Source organism: Physeter macrocephalus, chromosome 18, assembly GCF_002837175.3.
Source record: "Physeter macrocephalus isolate SW-GA chromosome 18, ASM283717v5, whole genome shotgun sequence".
In the NCBI taxonomy this organism is placed as follows: Eukaryota; Metazoa; Chordata; class Mammalia; order Artiodactyla; family Physeteridae; genus Physeter; species Physeter macrocephalus.
In genome coordinates this window covers 72,179,302-72,195,850 of record NC_041231.1, presented here as the reverse complement: position 1 = coordinate 72,195,850, position 16,549 = coordinate 72,179,302, and the positions used below count along the sequence as shown (strand labels likewise).

At 53.6% G+C, this 16,549-nt stretch overlaps 1 protein-coding gene across 1 annotated transcript in view; it reads left to right on the top strand.

Annotated features, from left to right (window-relative positions):
* The window catches only part of MDGA1 (MAM domain containing glycosylphosphatidylinositol anchor 1), a 15,603-nt gene extending 510 nt beyond the window's left edge, over positions 1-15,093 (top strand). Inside the window, exons 2-11 of the mRNA XM_055079954.1 lie at positions 2,958-3,254; positions 4,109-4,393; positions 6,026-6,177; positions 7,013-7,190; positions 7,434-7,457; positions 8,453-8,605; positions 8,963-9,097; positions 13,712-13,842; positions 14,061-14,169; positions 14,907-15,093. Of these exons, the coding sequence (XP_054935929.1) occupies positions 2,958-3,254; positions 4,109-4,393; positions 6,026-6,177; positions 7,013-7,190; positions 7,434-7,457; positions 8,453-8,605; positions 8,963-9,097; positions 13,712-13,842; positions 14,061-14,169; positions 14,907-14,998 (1,556 nt within the window). The 3' untranslated portion in view covers positions 14,999-15,093. The remainder of the gene's footprint in view (positions 1-2,957; positions 3,255-4,108; positions 4,394-6,025; positions 6,178-7,012; positions 7,191-7,433; positions 7,458-8,452; positions 8,606-8,962; positions 9,098-13,711; positions 13,843-14,060; positions 14,170-14,906) is intronic.
* The last annotated feature ends 1,456 nt before the right edge of the window (positions 15,094-16,549 follow it).

Below are 16,549 nucleotides of genomic sequence, written 5' to 3'. Positions count from 1 at the left end.
TTTTTTTTTTTTTTTGTGGTATGCGGGCCTCCCTCTGCTGCGGCCTCTCCCGTTGCGGAGCACAGGCTCCGGACGCGCAGGCCCAGGGGCCATGACTCACGGGCCCAGCCGCTCCGCTGCATGTGGGATCCTCCCAGACCGGGGCGCGAACCCGGTTCCCCTGCATCGGCAGGCGGACGCGCAACCACTGCGCCACCAGGGAAGCCCGCCATATGCATTTATTAAACACCTGTTATATGCCAGGCATTATGCTAGGCACTGGAGTAAAGTGGTGGGCAAAACAGGCCACACTGAACTTAGTAGCAAATATTTTTCAGATCATCCCACAGATAAATGTATCACTGCAAACTGTGATGCATGAGAGTCAGGAAAGAGTTTTCTAAGATCGCAGGTTTGATCTGAGATCTGAGGGAGGGGCAGGATTTTAGCAGGCAAAGGAGAGCAAAGGGAGGGTGGAAGAGAAAAGCAGGCCAAGGAATCAGCATGTGCAAAGGCACCAAGGCAGGAAAGTACATGGAGCATTTGGTGCACTGAAAGAAGGAGAGTATGGCTGGGAGAATAGAGTGAGATGAGAGTGGAGAGGTTGGCAGGGGCCAGATTTTGCAGAGGATTTGGGTCTTTATTCTAATAATAATAAATAACGATAATGAAATAATGGCCAACATTTACTGAGTGTTTACTATGTGTTCTGATGATTTTATATTTATCTCATTCGCCTTCATGATTTACTTTATGGGGTAGATGGTTCACCTTCAGTTTTTAGAGATGAGGAAACTTAGGCTCAGAGAGTTGAAGAATCTTACCTAAGGTTACACATCAATAAGTGGTGGAGCTGGGATTCAAACCCAGGCAACCAGACTTCAGAACCTGCTCTCAGCCACCCCTGAAGGGTTTACACTTTGAAAATTACAAGAGTTTGGAGGGAGTGACTTTGGAGAAGGTCTCTGGAATCTCATCTCCAGTCCCCAGTACCTTGCACTGAGTTGCTGGCTGACTTTGGCTAAGCCTCTTCAACTCTCTGGGCCTCAGTCTCTCCTCTATGAGATACTGAACCAGATGACCTTGGAAGCTCTTCCCATCCTGACATCTGAAGAGGGAGAGGCCAGGTGTAGCTGGAGGTGTCAGGAAAGGCTTCCGGAAGGAGACAGACCTGAGCTGGGATTTGGGAGTGGACTAGGCCTCCATAGATTCCACAAATCCATTTTGCAAATCACAGAGCCATGTCTGGGGTGAGGAGCTGGGGACTCAGACACGAATGCCACAGCCCCATCATCAGAGCTCACTGCCTAGACAGAGAGATAGACCTGTTGCAGAAGGGTCAGGCAAGGTGGAGGAAAAGGAAGGACAAACCTTAGATAAGACTCAGGAGCTAAAGGTGGGGTCTGCAGAGCATCTGGGGGCACAAGAGGAGTACCAGGCTGCCCAGGGTCATCAGGGAAGGCTTCTTCGAGGAGCCATTTTCCATGTGAACATTTGCCCATGCTCAAGCCCATGAGAGGAGGGACAGGGAGCCCCAAGGCATATGAGACTTGCTGTGTCCAGGAAGTATGTTCCTTACAAGTGGATCCCACAGCTGGAACACAGGATGGGAAAGGAAGATAAGGCTGGGGGTTGACAGAGGCCAGAGCACAAGGGCCTTGTTAGAAGAGCCAAGGAGTTTGAGCTTTAACCTGAGGGCAGTATGGCCTCAAAATGGGGGACAGCCCTTTATCTTGTGGGGGCAAAGAAGTGTTGGGAGCTGGGGTGTTTTAGAAACAGGGAAATCAGTGGGGTACAGGACCATTTCCTTCATTTCACTCGTCAGCTTGATGCCTAGGACATAGAAGCTTTTTAAGGACCTGTGGAGATGGTTTAGAATTGGAAAAATAAATTAACTGGCTCCAAAATACAAAGGGAAAACTGCAGAATTAAAGCCAATAAATGTTTACAGAGTATAAATTATGCTAACTAGATAACTGGACTTCAGCTTGCCTTGTAGAGTTATTTACGATTTATATTTAATGTAGACATTAATTTGTTCGATGTGATATGGGATGGGACCCATGGAAGTCTTTAAAAGACCCTTAATTTGGGCAATGTGTTGGGTTGGATTAGGTTTGGCTGTGAATAACAGAAAAAAACCCTAAGTAATGGTGCCTTTAAATGAGCTAGATGTGTATTTCTTCTTTATGTAAAAGTGAGCAGTCCAGGCTGGAATAGTGGCTCTGCTCCACCAAATCCTCAGAGCCCCAGACTCCATCTTGTCTTGCTTTTCATTATCTTTAGCATGTTCCCCCTCGTCCACGATGGCAGTGCCAGCTGCAGCCATCAGTCTGCATTCCAGCCTGCAGGGAGGAAGAGAGGCACTGCCTCTCCCTTTAAAGACTCACTCCACCTTGGCCAGGATTTAGTCAAGTGACCACAGCTAGCCATAAGGCAGGCTGGGAAATACAGTCTTTATTCTGGCTGTGTGTCCTGCTAAAGCCCAGATATTCTTTCACTTTTGAAGAAAGGGTAAGGATGTTGGGGGACAGACTACCAACCTGTGATAACACTCCAGAAAGAGAAGATGGAGGCTTTCACTAGAGCAGGGCCAGTAGGCAGGAAGGAGGGGATTGAGGGAGAAGATACTTAACAGAACTATTTAAAAAGTGGAACCCCCCCAAATAAATAAATAAAAGGTGGAATCCCCCAAACTTAGTAATGTTGGGGGTAAGGGGATAGAAAGAATTGGCCTGGATGACTTCAACACTCTTTCTGAGTTGGGAGACCTTGAGGTAGAGACCCAGGAGGTGGAGAGGATTTGGGGAGGGGAGTTCTGCTTTGAAGATACTGCAGGATCTGTGGAAAATCACGGATGGGAAAGGAGGCTCGCACTTAGTGGGAGGGAAGCAGGAACCCCAGAGCAGAGGCCGGGGGATGGAGGGGGCAGTGAGGGGAAGCTCTAACCCCGCTCCTACCTCTTCCCTGCCCCGCAGTGCCTCCCACCATCAGCGTGCCCAAGGGCAGGGCCGTGGTGACTGTGCGCGAGGGCTCGCCCACCGAGCTGCAGTGCGAGGTGCGGGGCAAGCCGCGGCCGCCTGTGCTTTGGTCCCGTGTGGACAAGGACGCTGCGTTGCTGCCCTCGGGGCTGCCCCTCGAGGAGACCTCGGACGGGAAGCTGCGGCTGGAGCGCGTGAGCCGCGACATGAGTGGAACCTACCGCTGCCAGACGGCTCGCTATAATGGCTTCAACGTGCGCCCCCGCGAGGCCCAGGTGCAGCTGAACGTGCAGTGTGAGTCCCACAGCCCCACCCAGACTACCGTCCAGAGCTGTCCCTGCCGGTTTACAGTCAGGCCTGCCCCCTCTTCACCCCTTCACCCACCCTGGTCCAACCAAACCCCTCTGGCTGATACCCCTACACCCTCCTTGACCCCCGTGCTCTAAGACATGGAGGTCCATGACCCTTGCCGCACTTCTACTCCATCTTCATTCCCAGGGACCCAGTGAGCAAAGAAATAACTGATTTTGCCAAGTGAAACTGGGAGTTTGAAGGAGGAAGGAACCTTAAAGGGAACACACTGCCTCTGATAGTATAATGATGAGAGTTAACTTACCACGTGCCAAGCACTGAGTGTTTTAATGCCCTAACTCATCTAGCCCTCCACAGCCCTATGTATAGATTCTGTTATTCACCCATTTTTACAAATAGGGAAACCGAGTCACACAGATGTTAACTAACTTGCCTAAGATCTCACAGCTAGTTAGAGGCAGAGCTGGGGTTTGAACCTAAGCTATCTAGCTCCGGAGATCATGCTGTAAATCCCGATGTTATGCTGCTTTTCATTACACGGAGGGTGAGGGGACCATTTGAGGCATGAATAGAGAGAGGCCCAGTCTGGGAAGCTCGGCTGGAGGTTTTGGGCGGGAAGGAGTAGGTATCTGCAGGTCGGGGAGGTATGAGTGTGGCTATTTTGTATGTTGTGAGTGTGTATCCGCCCTGAGACCATTCCAGGATGCTGGGGGGTGGGGGGAGGGGTGGGGGGAGGGGTGGCGGGAGTAGGGGCGAGTACGTCGCCTCCCCATGGGGCCGCTCCTCAGACCCCACTCGGTGGGGAGAGGCCCCGCTGACCGCCGCCCCGCCCCCAGTCCCACCGGAGGTGGAGCCCAGCTCCCAGGACGTGCGCCAGGCACTGGGCCGGCCAGTGCTGCTGCGCTGCTCGCTGCTTCGAGGCAGCCCCCAGCGCATCTCCTCGGCTGTGTGGCGCTTCAAAGGGCAACTGCTGCCTCCGCCGCCTGCCGTCCCTGTCGCCGCCGAGGCCCCCGACCACTCTGAGCTGCGCCTTGATGCCGTCACCCGCGACAGCAGCGGCAGCTACGAGTGCAGCATCTCCAACGACGTTGGCTCGGCTGTCTGCCTCTTCCAGGTCTCGGGTGAGTGTCCCGACTGCCCCGCCCCAGCCAACCCCGCCCACTTGGGGCCAGGCTCCGCCCCAACCCCAGCTCTGCCCAGGCTCCGCCTAGGGCCCCGCCCTTTCCGGCCTAACTGCGCCTGGTTTAGGGCTCTGCCTTTCCAGGACCCGCCCATGCCAGGTACAGATCCCGCGCAGGCCTCTCGGATCTAACTAGGACCTCCTCTCACAGCCCTGACCCCTCCACTTGCCCACTCTAGGTCTAGGCCTTCCCCTTTCGAGGCCCGCCTCGACTTGGCCTAAGCCTCGCCTGTTTTAGCTTGCCCGGCTCCTGGGATCTGACAGGCCCGCTCCCTTCACCAGGCCTAGACTTCGCCCCTCTAGCCCCAGGAGCACCAGGTATGGGCCCTTGCCTTTAAAGGCCCATTCACACCTGGCTTACGCCCCGCCTACGTGAGGCATAGGCTCCACCCCTTCCAGCTCTCTGCTTCCACCTGTTTGAGTAGCAGGCATCGCTTTCCCTCCAGCCCTGTCCACGTCAGGTTTAGACCGACCCGCTCAAGCCCTGGGCACTGCCGCATCTCAGCCATCACTTCTCAAGCCCCTCCTCCTTCGTCCTTGGCCCTAGAGGCTGCAGATAGGAAATCTCTTCCTGACTGCGGGCCCAATGTCAGGGGCCTGAGCTGTAGCTTAGAGGAGGGAAGAAGCGCCTCAACAGCTTCTCTGGAACGTCGTGGGTGGCGCTGGGCCAGCCAGCACACATTTCCTGAGCTGTCACTCTAGAGGTTCATGCCCCTCGGTGCCCAGAAATCCCTTTCAGCCCCATCTCTTCATGTCATTCAGGTGGGCATTTGGGGGCTGCAGATGGGTGTGGGTGGGTCAGAAAGGAGGGAAGGTTGTGGTGAGAGTGGAGGGGAAAGGCCGGACCCACTCCCCTCTCTTCCTCCCCTGGGGAGAGCCGGTACCCTGTCAGAAGCAGCACCCCAGAGGAGAGCCCCAGGTGTGCCTGTCCCCCATTTTACTGTGCCCCCGCTCTCCCAACAGCCTCCGACTGACTGGGTGCCCCTTTAGCTCTTGTTTGGATCTCCTCACTCAACAGTGGGGGGCTAGGGCCACAGGTCACTCGCCACCTACGCAGCCCCTCCCCACCCCACCCAGCCCTGCCAGCCAGAGGCCCCTGTGACATTTCCCACCTCCTTCCCCCTCCCCTGTTCTCCCACACTTTCCCTGTCTCCCCACCTTTTGGCCACTGTCTATGTCTCTTCCCTTCCTTCTACCTCAAAATCCTTGACCCTTCTTGGTGTCTTCTATCCAATTCTCTTCCCCTGTGTCTTCTCTAATATCCCTTCTCTGCGTCTTCCCACATTTCTCTTTTCCGTCCTTTCCTTGGCCTTTCCACTCCCTTCTCACCAACACCACCTCTTGGATTCCCAATCTCCCTTTCCTCCATCTCCCACCTTCCCGCCTACCCCTCATTCTCCCCAATCTCCTCTTCTCCCACCATCTCCTCTCCTCACAATATTCCTTCTTTTTGTCTCCGCCTTGCCCCGTACCACGCATCCTCTTCTGTCACCCTCTCCCGCACCTCCTCTCTCTGTGTCTCTCCTCATCCCCTGCCCCTCACGGCCCCATGCCCACCTCCCGGCCCTCTCAGCCAAAGCCTACAGCCCGGAGTTTTACTTCGACACCCCCAACCCCACCCGCAGCCACAAGCTGTCCAAGAATTACTCCTACGTGCTGCAGTGGACCCAGAGGGAGCCTGACGCTGTCGACCCTTTGCTCAACTACAGACTCAGTGTCCGCCAGGTGGGCCAAGGGGGACAGGGGCTCAGGTGCAGGCTGGCCCTGGGAATGCTCATCAAGCCAGGGAGAAGGGGTTGGAGACACACTGACCCTCTTATAGATAACTTTTCAAAGCCAGGGAAAAAGTGTTCTGGACACAGGAGCTGGGAGGCTCTAGGGACCTGTCCCCTTTGAACCCATGCTCTGGGCACAGCCCTGAGAATTAGCCAGGGGTCTGCTGGGTTCATGTGGGGGAAGGGGGGCAAAGCCAGTCCTGCGCACAAAACAGAGAATCTACTCATATCAGAAGCTTAAAGCATGAGCTTAAGTCTCATCTACAGGGTCTCTAGGACACAAGGCCAGAGCCACTATAGGAGTCTCGAGTCCAGTCTAATTGCATGTGGTTCTGCCCAGACTAAGGGGTAGTTGGGTGGAGGGTAAGAGTGTGACTCTGAGGCAGACTGCCTAAGCTAAAATTCAGTTCTGTATTAACTTGGGCAAGCTACATCTGTTTGGCCTCAGTTTCTTCATCTGTAAAACGGGGGTAATTATACTATTCCAACTGATAGGATCATTATTTTGAGGATTGAATGAGTTAATAATTGCAAAGCATTTAGAACAGTGCCTAGCACACATTAATTTTTCAATATGTGTTACTATCACTTATTATTAAGACAGCCCTGGGAGGTGGGCATGGAAGAGGTGATTGCTCTATCTTACAGATGAGGAAACTGAGGGCCTGGCTTCCTAGTCCTTTGCTCTTTCTGCTCCCCTACGCTGCCCCCCAAAGTCACACCAGGGCCTGGGCTGGTGCTTAGGTGGAGGGTGTCGGGCATCTGGGAACTCCCTGTATCTACAGTTGAATCAGCAAAACGCCATGGTGAAGGCCATCCCGGTGCGGCGTGTGGAGAAGGGGCAGCTGCTGGAGTACATCCTGACCGAGCTCCGAGTGCCCCACAGCTACGAGGTCCGCCTCACGCCCTACACCACTTTTGGGGCTGGAGATACGGCCTCCCGCATCATCCACTACACAGAGCGTAGGTGGTGGTGGCTGTGGTGGTGGGATAGGTGGGCTCATCTCATGCCCAGGGGACCCCTCCATATTCCCCATGTGGTTCCTGAGCTTGGGGTTCTCCAATGTGCAGTGTCCTACTCTGTCACTGCAGGCCAGGAGCCTCTGGCCCCCAGGCCTACTCTGGGGACCCTGTTCCTAAGCCCAGGCACCCTCTGCACAGCCCCACACCTTGGTTCTGACTTGGTTTTCCTGCTTGCTTTCTCAGCCATCAACTCTCCCAATCTGTCAGGTGAGACACCCCTACCCACTTCCCCTTCCCTTTAGGGACACAAAGGCTCCCCTGGTGGGAGGGACCCCAAGAGATAACCCAGAGAGAAAATAGTGTGGAGGCCAGAAGTTGGCAGAAAAAGCAGAAGGGAGCAAGGCTGGGCTTGGAGATATTTGCATCCAGGATTTATTCTGGGGCTTAAAGGCTTGAAGTGAGGGTGGAGTCAGGAGGACATCTCTCTAACTCAGGGCCTTTTGTCCTCACTCAGCACCATTCACTGTCCCCAAAATAAAAATGGAAAGACCAGGCTAATCCACATTCTCTGTTCCCTGGGGCAGAGGTCCTTAATCTGAGATTCATGGACCATCCCTACAAAGGATGAGGAGGGTCCATGAAACTGGACCCTGGAAGGGCATGCAATTACTTCTTTATTTTCCCTAACTTCTAGAAATTTAACATCTTCAATGATGAATGTAGGAATGTGGTATAATCACTACCTGTGACTGTCATCAGTGGAAATCCAATGTTTTCACATCACCTAAAAGTTTTTGCAGCCATCTCTAAATATCATTTCCATTTATTAGTATTTCAAACTACAGTAGTTAGACCTAACACTGGATCCTGTGATTTAATTAGATAATAGAGAAGCCCACTTATTATTATATCACAAATTTACTTTTTAAATATTTTGACAACTGTATTTCAATATAATTGATTTCCTTTGTAACCCTGTGTTTTTCATTTTATGCACCTAAATACTTATTCTGAGATGAGATTCTTAACTTCACTAGACGCCAGAAGGGTTTGTGGTACAAAAAAGATTAAAAAGTCCTGTTCTGGGAATAGATTTGTCAGGGGTTCCATTGCCTGGTTTCTGAGGCCCTGAGATCCTGGGCCTGCTGCTTGGATGCTTGGGAGCTGTCTCAGGGGTGACCAGGAAGGCAAAGCTGGACCAGGGGACTTGAAGGGGCTGACTCTCTTTGTCTCATCCCCTCCCAACTCTGCCCTGAATACAGACAACACCTGCCACTTTGAGGATGAGAAGATCTGCGGCTACACCCAGGACCTGACAGACAACTTTGACTGGACCCGGCAGAATGCCCTCACCCAGAACCCCAAGCGCTCCCCCAACACTGGTCCCCCCATGGACATAAGTGGCACCCCTGAGGGTGAGGACATGGCCTGCTGCTAGGAATGGAGAACAGCTTCAGGGAGGGGTCTAGCCCTGGGGAGCCCCGGTCTGAGGGGAGACACAGCCCTGGCCTCAGGGAGCCCCGGTCTTAGAGGAGAGAAACAGCTCTGAGCTGCTAGAGGATTGGGAAGAAGAGAAACTGCAGCAGAGCTAAGAAGTCACAATTGCTGGCCTAGACTCCTGTGTTGTGCCATGAGGCAGGGAGGACTGGGTGGGGTGGGGTGAGGCACCTGGGATTCAGGCAGCTGATACTAAGGCCAAAAAGGAATCAGATGGAAAGAGGCCTGGGAGGGGTGAGGGGGAGGCTGTTGGCACATCTCCCCCTTCCCTGCAGGCTACTACATGTTCATTGAGGCATCAAGGCCCCGGGAGTTGGGGGACCGTGCGAGGTTGGTGAGTCCCCTGTACAACGCCAGCGCCAAGTTCTACTGCGTCTCCTTCTTCTACCACATGTACGGGAAGCATATCGGTGAGTCGAGGGACCAGGTAAGCTGCACGAGTGTGTGCTGGGGCAGGGAGGGGTGTCCACAGGAAGCTGGGGGCTGGCCCGGGTAAGGCCTGGGCATCCCAAGTTGGCTGAATCACAGATCCTTGTAGGGAATATGAGCAGAATCTGGGCAAGGGGAAGTCCAGAGCCAGCTTGTCTGAGGTTTTGAGATGATCAAGGCTCCCTGAGTCCACAAGAAAAATGGATCCACCAGGACGAGTCTTGGAGGGGATGGAGAAATCAGCTAAGAGGTTGCATATTGAGTGCCTGCCAGGTGCCAGGTGACATCCTGGGTTAGGGACGCATCTGTGGTCTTATTAACCCTCACAACCACCACGTGTGGGAGGTGTTACCATATAGACCAGAGAGGTTAAGCATTTGCCCAAGATCACACAGCAACCCAAGTCTGTCTGACTCTCCCAAGCCCTAAACGCAGGGTTGGAAGGGAGCTGCTCTGTGAGCAGTGAGGGGAAGTACTCCTTCCTAAGCATGACCATGAACCTAAGGAGTGCCCTTCGGGAAGAGATGGCACTGGTAGGAGTGCCACAGTAGTCAATGAACTCATCAGTTCAGCCATCATTTCCAGAGCTCCTGCTCGGTGCCAGGCATCCAGTGCTGCAGTGAACAGGATGGACAAATCCCTCATCCTTTTGGCACCTACAGTCAAGTGGGAGAGACAGACATTAATTAATTGCACCAGATAGGATTTGGTGACCACTGTGATGTGTGTCTGCAGCAGAAGGACAGAGGCCAAGACAACTGTTAAAAGGAATAGTTGACTGACTCTGGGGGCTGGTTATGGAAGACTCTGCTGAGGAAATCACAATTTAAATTTTATTTATTTGTTTGTTTACTTATTTATGGGAAAGGTAATGTATTTTTGCACAGGTCAGAAGGTACAAAAGGGTGCATAAGGAGAGTCCCTCTCCCATTCCAGACCTCCTGCCACCTAGAGTCCCTTCCCAGAGGCAATCAATGTATTAGATTTTGGGGCAAACTTCCAGAAATGCTTTAAGCATGTAGAAGCCAGTACACATATATTCTGTTTCCCTCCATTTTACACACACTGTTCTGTGCCTTGCTTTTCCCTCTAAACTGTGCATCTTGGTGATCAGGCCTTAACAGACCATAGAAAGCTTCATTGTCTTCCTTAGCTGCAAGGTAGAGGAAGTGACTTTAAGCAAGTGTGGACCTAAAGGCTCATTGTGAAGTGTCCACAGCTAGAGTGATGGGTCGGGCCAAACTGATGAACTAGAATGAGGTGGGATGGAACCTTCTGCATCCACTGGGGTCCCCCGGGCCATCCACACAATCCAATTCACCCATGACTGGGTCTGGACTTCGTGAGAAGCTTCCTGTGGGGTAGGTGGGGGTGAGGGTGACCAGGACCTCCCTGCCCAGCTAGAGTAACCACTTCAAACCAATCCTGGTTTGCCCCAGCGTTTCCCACTTTTAACACTAGAAGTCCCACATCCCAGGCAAACCAGGACAGTTGGTCATTTTATCTCCAGCTCAGGAGGGGCACGGGGGACCCAGCTGGCAAGAAGAGCATGTTGGACACAGTCGGGCCCTAGGAGATCAAGCCTTAAGAGCTGGGATGCCCAGGTGCCTGGGAGCAGAAAAAGCCCTGAAGGAGCCGTCTGTGCTCCAGAGCTTGCTTCGTGTCCCCCAGCAGGTGGGACAAACACCAGTCACTGAAAGCTTCTGGGAGGCAGGTTTGAAATTCCACCTGAGGAAGATCCTATAAGTATCAGTTCTTCCCAGCAAAGGAATGGACTATCCTGTGCCTGGACAGGAGGACTGTCCAGCAGGGGTGCTGTGGAGGTGACCCCTGTCCCAGGTCATGTTACTCCCCTGCTCAGCCCCCTTCCATCACCATCTTCTCTAGGCCTACCGTACCGGATCCACCCCTGCCTGCTTCTCTGACCTCATTTTCTGCTTCTCTCCCCTGACTCTACTCAGTTCAAGCACACCGGTCTCCTTGCTTTTCTTTAAGTACTTGAGGCCTTAGAAGCCTTTGCCTGTGATATTTCCCCCCGCCTAGAATGTTCTTCCCCTCCCCTCATTCAGGCCTCCTTGGAGAGGTCCCTGACAGCCCCATATAAAATACCTCTGTATCCCTTTCCTGCATTATTTTCTTTATAGCACTTACTGCCAAAAGAGCATAAGCTTCAGGAAGCAGAGTTCTTTATCTTATTCATGGATGTGTCTCTGGTGTCTAGAATAGTGCCTGCTCAATTAGATGAATGAATGAATGAATGAATGATAGGGAGGTAGGGAGGGCTGGGCTTGATGAACCCTGAGAAGCCTCTTTTCAGTCAGTCCTGATGACAGTGATGGAAAGTTCTTCATTGAGCATTCAAATATTGAGAACAGATAGGAATTTGATGGGGACTTTACCTCAGCAGCCAAATAGGGAGAGAGGATATGAATCCCAGGAACTGCCACACTGTAGAGCAGGGAGTGGTCTGGGTATGGGGAGCTGCAGTTTAAGGTCTCCGAGTTCACAGGAAGCACAGAGGGCTCCCAGCTCAAGCCTGGGAAGACTTCTTGGAGGAGGTGACATTTCAGAGAGGGCTTGAAGCACAAAAAGGATTTGGTCAGGGAAACATAGTAGGGGAGGGCATCTCAAGCAGTGGGAACAACCCAGGCAAAAGCCCAGAGTCTGGAAAGCTGGACTGTGTCCAGGCTGCAACATGTAGCTCAGTGTGGCTTTGGAGGTGACAGGAAGATAGGGAAGAATGTAGTGAACAGGCACCCTTAAGGCCCTGGCTGACCCTGTGAAACGCTGTCAGGAAGAGGGGAGATCTTGTAGCTTGTGGGATGATCAGGGAAGGGGGCAGAAATTCAATTTTGGTTTGAGTAGTGAAAAGGTGGGGTTCCCCCATTAGGGTCCTTGGGGCAGGGTGGTGGAGGAGGAAGAAACGGTTTGGAGATTGAGGTTGGACCCTGGAGGTTGGGGGATTGGAACCGGAGAAGATCTTCAGGAAGGGGAAGAGAGGGAGGTCCCTTTGGGGCTGGTGAGAAGCCCAAAAATCACTGGGGCTTGGGCCCTGCCTAAGCCAGTGTGGCATCTCCCGGCCCACTGGGTGCTGGCTTCAGCCCTCTCAGGGCCCCATCTGCTGGTGAGGGTTCTCCACATGCCTTGAACCTTTGTTTGCTCCTCCCCCAGGCCTGGGCCTGCTGCTGGGGAGGGGTGGGTGTTTCTTGCTGTCCTGGTCCCTCCTCTCCCCTCCGCTCCCACCCCACCTGGCAGCTCTGGGCACCAGCTGTCCCCAGTCCTTGTGTCTCACTGGCTCTCCTAGGTCCAAGCCAACTCCTTTAATCTCAGGCAGGTAACATTTGGTGGCCCTTCCCCACTGGGGGTCCATCTATCTGGTGTCACAGATGGTGTGGCTTTGTCTGGGACAGTGCCATGGAAATGCCAGCTACCAGGTGCCATCTAAGATTGATTCCCCTTCTCTCTGAGCCAAGTCTTTTTGTCATAGGGGGCTTGAGATAGGCTAGAAGAGCCGGCGAGGGGGCATGACATTGCCTGGGTGCTCTTCATCAAGGCCTGATCCCTTCCTTCTCTTCCACTGCCCCTCAGCATCTCCAAAATCCCAGGCCCCTGGGCCTGTGGGCAAAGGGGCTCAGCATCCCTAGGCTAATAACTCCAAAATTTCACATTTTACCACAGCTATGTAGCACATATACTAATATCTTTCTTTAAATCAACTCACTCCTTTTTTCTTAGCTTTGTCCTAAGCATCAATATTAGAGAAGTTGTGGGTTTGAAAGGCTAGCTTTATTCACCTCTTAAAACATATATATAAGTATGAAATTTTTCATACTAATATAATGGACATTATATTAGTTTCATATGTACAGCATAATGATTTGACATTTGTGCATATTGCAAAACAGTCACCACAATAAGTCTAGTTAACAACCATCACCAGAATTTTTTTTTCTTATGATGAGAACTTTTAAGGTCTACTCTCTTAGCAACTTTCAAATATGCAATACAGTATTATTAACTATAGTCACCATGCTGTACATTACATCCCCAGAACTTATTTATTTTATAACTTGAAGTTTGTACCTTTTTAGTCCCTTCACCCATTTCACCCACCCGCCACCCTCCAAGTGTTAAAGTTTTAAAGTCTGTTCCTGTACCTCCAGAAATCATTTCATGTATCGTGTACCACCAAGCGTGTGCATTACGTGCTTCGGGAGTCCTGCTCTGTGTTCAGATATGGGCCCCCGTGTCCTGGGACAACTCCCCTGTCTAGAGGGGGGAAGGGTGCTGTGTGTGGGTGTGTTTGTGTGTGTGAGTGAGTGAGTGTGTGGGGGGAATTAGCTGATTAGGAAGGAAAGGAAGAAATGAAAGAAAATTTGCCAGTCGTCCTGGTAAATTGAAGCCCTGCTGCTGTCCCCTCTCTTTCCCATGCTGAGGTCCCCTCTGGGATAACAGGACACCGGGACAGTCTGCGATGGGGAGAATGTCCTGTCCAGCGGGGACTGTGCTGCGGGCAGTGGTAGGGAGTTGAGCCTGGTGAATGGGGAAAGGTGAGGGTGCCCCCTCACTGCCACCTCTCCTCACACCCACCACAGGCTCCCTCAACCTCCTGGTGCGGTCCCGGAACAAAGGGGCACTGGATACGCACGCCTGGTCCCTCAGTGGCAATAAGGGCAACGTGTGGCAGCAGGCACATGTGCCCATCAACCCCAGCGGGCCCTTCCAGGTGAGTCTGCTGGGCCCAGGGCTCCTCACAGCTCTCCAGGCCCTGGGCCATCGTTCCAGCCAGGGAGCCCTCAGGAGGGCCCAGGGCTTGCTCCCGGGAGCTGAGGAGGAAAGCTTGCAGGGATGGGCGGCCTTCCAGGGAGACGGAGGCTAAGGGCTGGGAGTCTGTGGTGCAGAACCTCCCTCATCCCTGCTCCCTGCTCTCTGACCCCACCCCAGATTATTTTTGAGGGGGTTCGAGGCTCGGGCTACCTGGGGGATATCGCCATAGATGACGTCACACTGAAGAAGGGAGAGTGTCCCAGGAAGCAGATGGATCCCAATAAAGGTGCAGGATGGAAAGAGGGCGGGGGTGCTGAATCTCTGGGGGACTGTGTGGGTGGGTGCCTGAGTCAGGGGAGGCGTTGCTGTCTGAATTGGGATTCAGGGTGGCTGGGTGATGGGATACATGTGCTGGTGACTGTGGGAACAGCTGCTGGTGTGTTTGGTACCCACCTTGGGCCCCACCCTGGCTCAGGCTGTGGGCCATATGGAGGACAATGAGACCACCAGACCCTCTTGTGAGCTTACTAAGTTTACAGTAGCAGCTACAGTAGCAGTGTCTGTGTCTGGGTACATCCGTGTGTGTGTGTGTGTGTGTGTGTGAGGTGTGAATGTGTACCCCTCCCCCTCTGCCACTGGGGGCCAGGTGTTTGCAATAATAACAGCTGGAGTTTACCAAGTGATTACGATGTACCAGGCAAGGTACAAACACCTGTATATGCGTGATCTCATTTATTTCTCACAGCAGTCCTTTGGGTGGCTCTTCCTATTAGACTCATTTTACAAACAAGGAAACTGAGGCCACTGAGGTTGAGTGAATTGCTCTGTGTCTTATTTAGTGAGCCACAGAGCCAGGATTTGGACCCAGCAGTCAGAGCACACCACCTCATGTCTTACGAGTGTGTCTGTGAGCACAGGGAGGGGGCAGAGGAACAGCCCTCCCGTGGCCTGCTGGCTGCTGTTCCGTGGCCCTGCTGAGCTGACCGGAGCCCTGGCCTGTCTCTCTTCTCTTTCCCATCACAGTGGTGGTGATGCCGGGCAGTGGAGCCCCCTGGCAGTCCCGCCCACAGCTCTGGGGGCCCGTGGCCATCTTCCTCTTGGCGTTGCAGAGATGATGAGCGCTTCCTGGCCCCCCACCCCGCCCCCGGCACACCAAAGTGTCCGCATCGTACCAAAGACTGACCCCATGCCAGCCGGGGTGCCCAGGGGCAGAGCCGCCCGCCAGTGAGGGGGCCTGCACTGGCTGTGAGGATGAGCAGAGAACAAGGACAGCGGCCCAGCACTGAGGCCCCGGAGACGTTTGTTCGACACACGCACACACACACACACACCCACGCTCACACCCACAGAGATATATTAAAGCACAAGTTTCTATCTGACCTGCCAGCACCTTCTTTGCTGCAGAGACAGGAGACTCGCCTGAATGGCATCCACCACCCCAGGGACCTCGGCGCCACCTAGGCCTTGTCCTGGCTGCACCTGTGGTGTGTTTCTGACCTTCCCCTGTCCCTGACTCAAGGCTGAGCTCAGCCCCATGGCTTTACCAGAAGGAGCCAGAAGGGGAGCAGACACAGGAGCCCTGCCCTTGGCTGGACTCTGGGGCTCCCTGGGATGGAGGAGGCCGGAGTCAGAGGGGGCCAAGCGGGGACTGACTCTGCGAATGACAAAGGACATGAGGCACCAGCTGCACTCAACTCTGTTCCCAGAGCGAAGGCCAGAAGCCGGAGAGCCCAGGCCACCCATATCCCCTGACCCATTCATTCCTGGGATGTCATATCCACCCCCCTCACTGTGCCCCCTTCGAAGGGACCTAGCGCAGGGTCTTTGGCCCGGACAGTCTGGAGACTGACCCCTTCCCCACCCTCCCCATCCCACTGTACCCCACCCCACAAGCAGCTGTATTCCTGAGAGCACAGTCCCTCCCCTGCTCGGCTGGCCTAACCTCAGCCCCCAGCTGAGCCGGGGGGGAGGGGTGGTGGCCAAGCCATTTTCTGGGGTGAGGCTTGGCTCTGAGAGGGGCAGAGGAGAAGTCCTGCTTTTGTGATTTCACGCCCCCATATTGGACATTGATTTTAGGAGTAGAGTGGAACCTCCATTTCTTATATACTTGCCATGAAGGGGTGCTCTGGATGGGGTGTGTGTAGGGAGCTGCCCTGTCCTCCTCCACCACAAAGCACTGTCTAATGGGCTGTTCCCTTCCCCGCCCAGGGTCAGTGAAGGAGGAGGGGTTTGTAGAGCTGGGGGTGGTGTGGGGGGCAGTTGCTGGTCACCATGTTCCCTGGGAGCTGAGCCTTGTGCCCTAAAACTGGGAAAAGGGCTCCATGCCCTTGGTCCTGGGTTGGGAGACTGAGACAGACATGATGGGACCTAGGCCTCCTCCTCACCTTCATCCCTGAGCCCCCCTCCTAGCGGTCCATGGGAGAGAGGAGACCCAACCCCTTCCAGGGTGAGTCATCACGCATGTGTGCATGTGGCTGTGTGGGTGTGCACATGTGAGCATGTGTGGGCCCATCTGTTGTCTGTGTACCACTGTGGGTATATCTCTGGCATGAGTGTGTGCAAATATGCATCTGCGTGTGCAGTTATCCATATGTGAGGCTGGGTCTAACCCCCGTCTCTTGTGAGTGCCTGCGTATGTCAGTATGTCCATCTTCATGAGTGACATG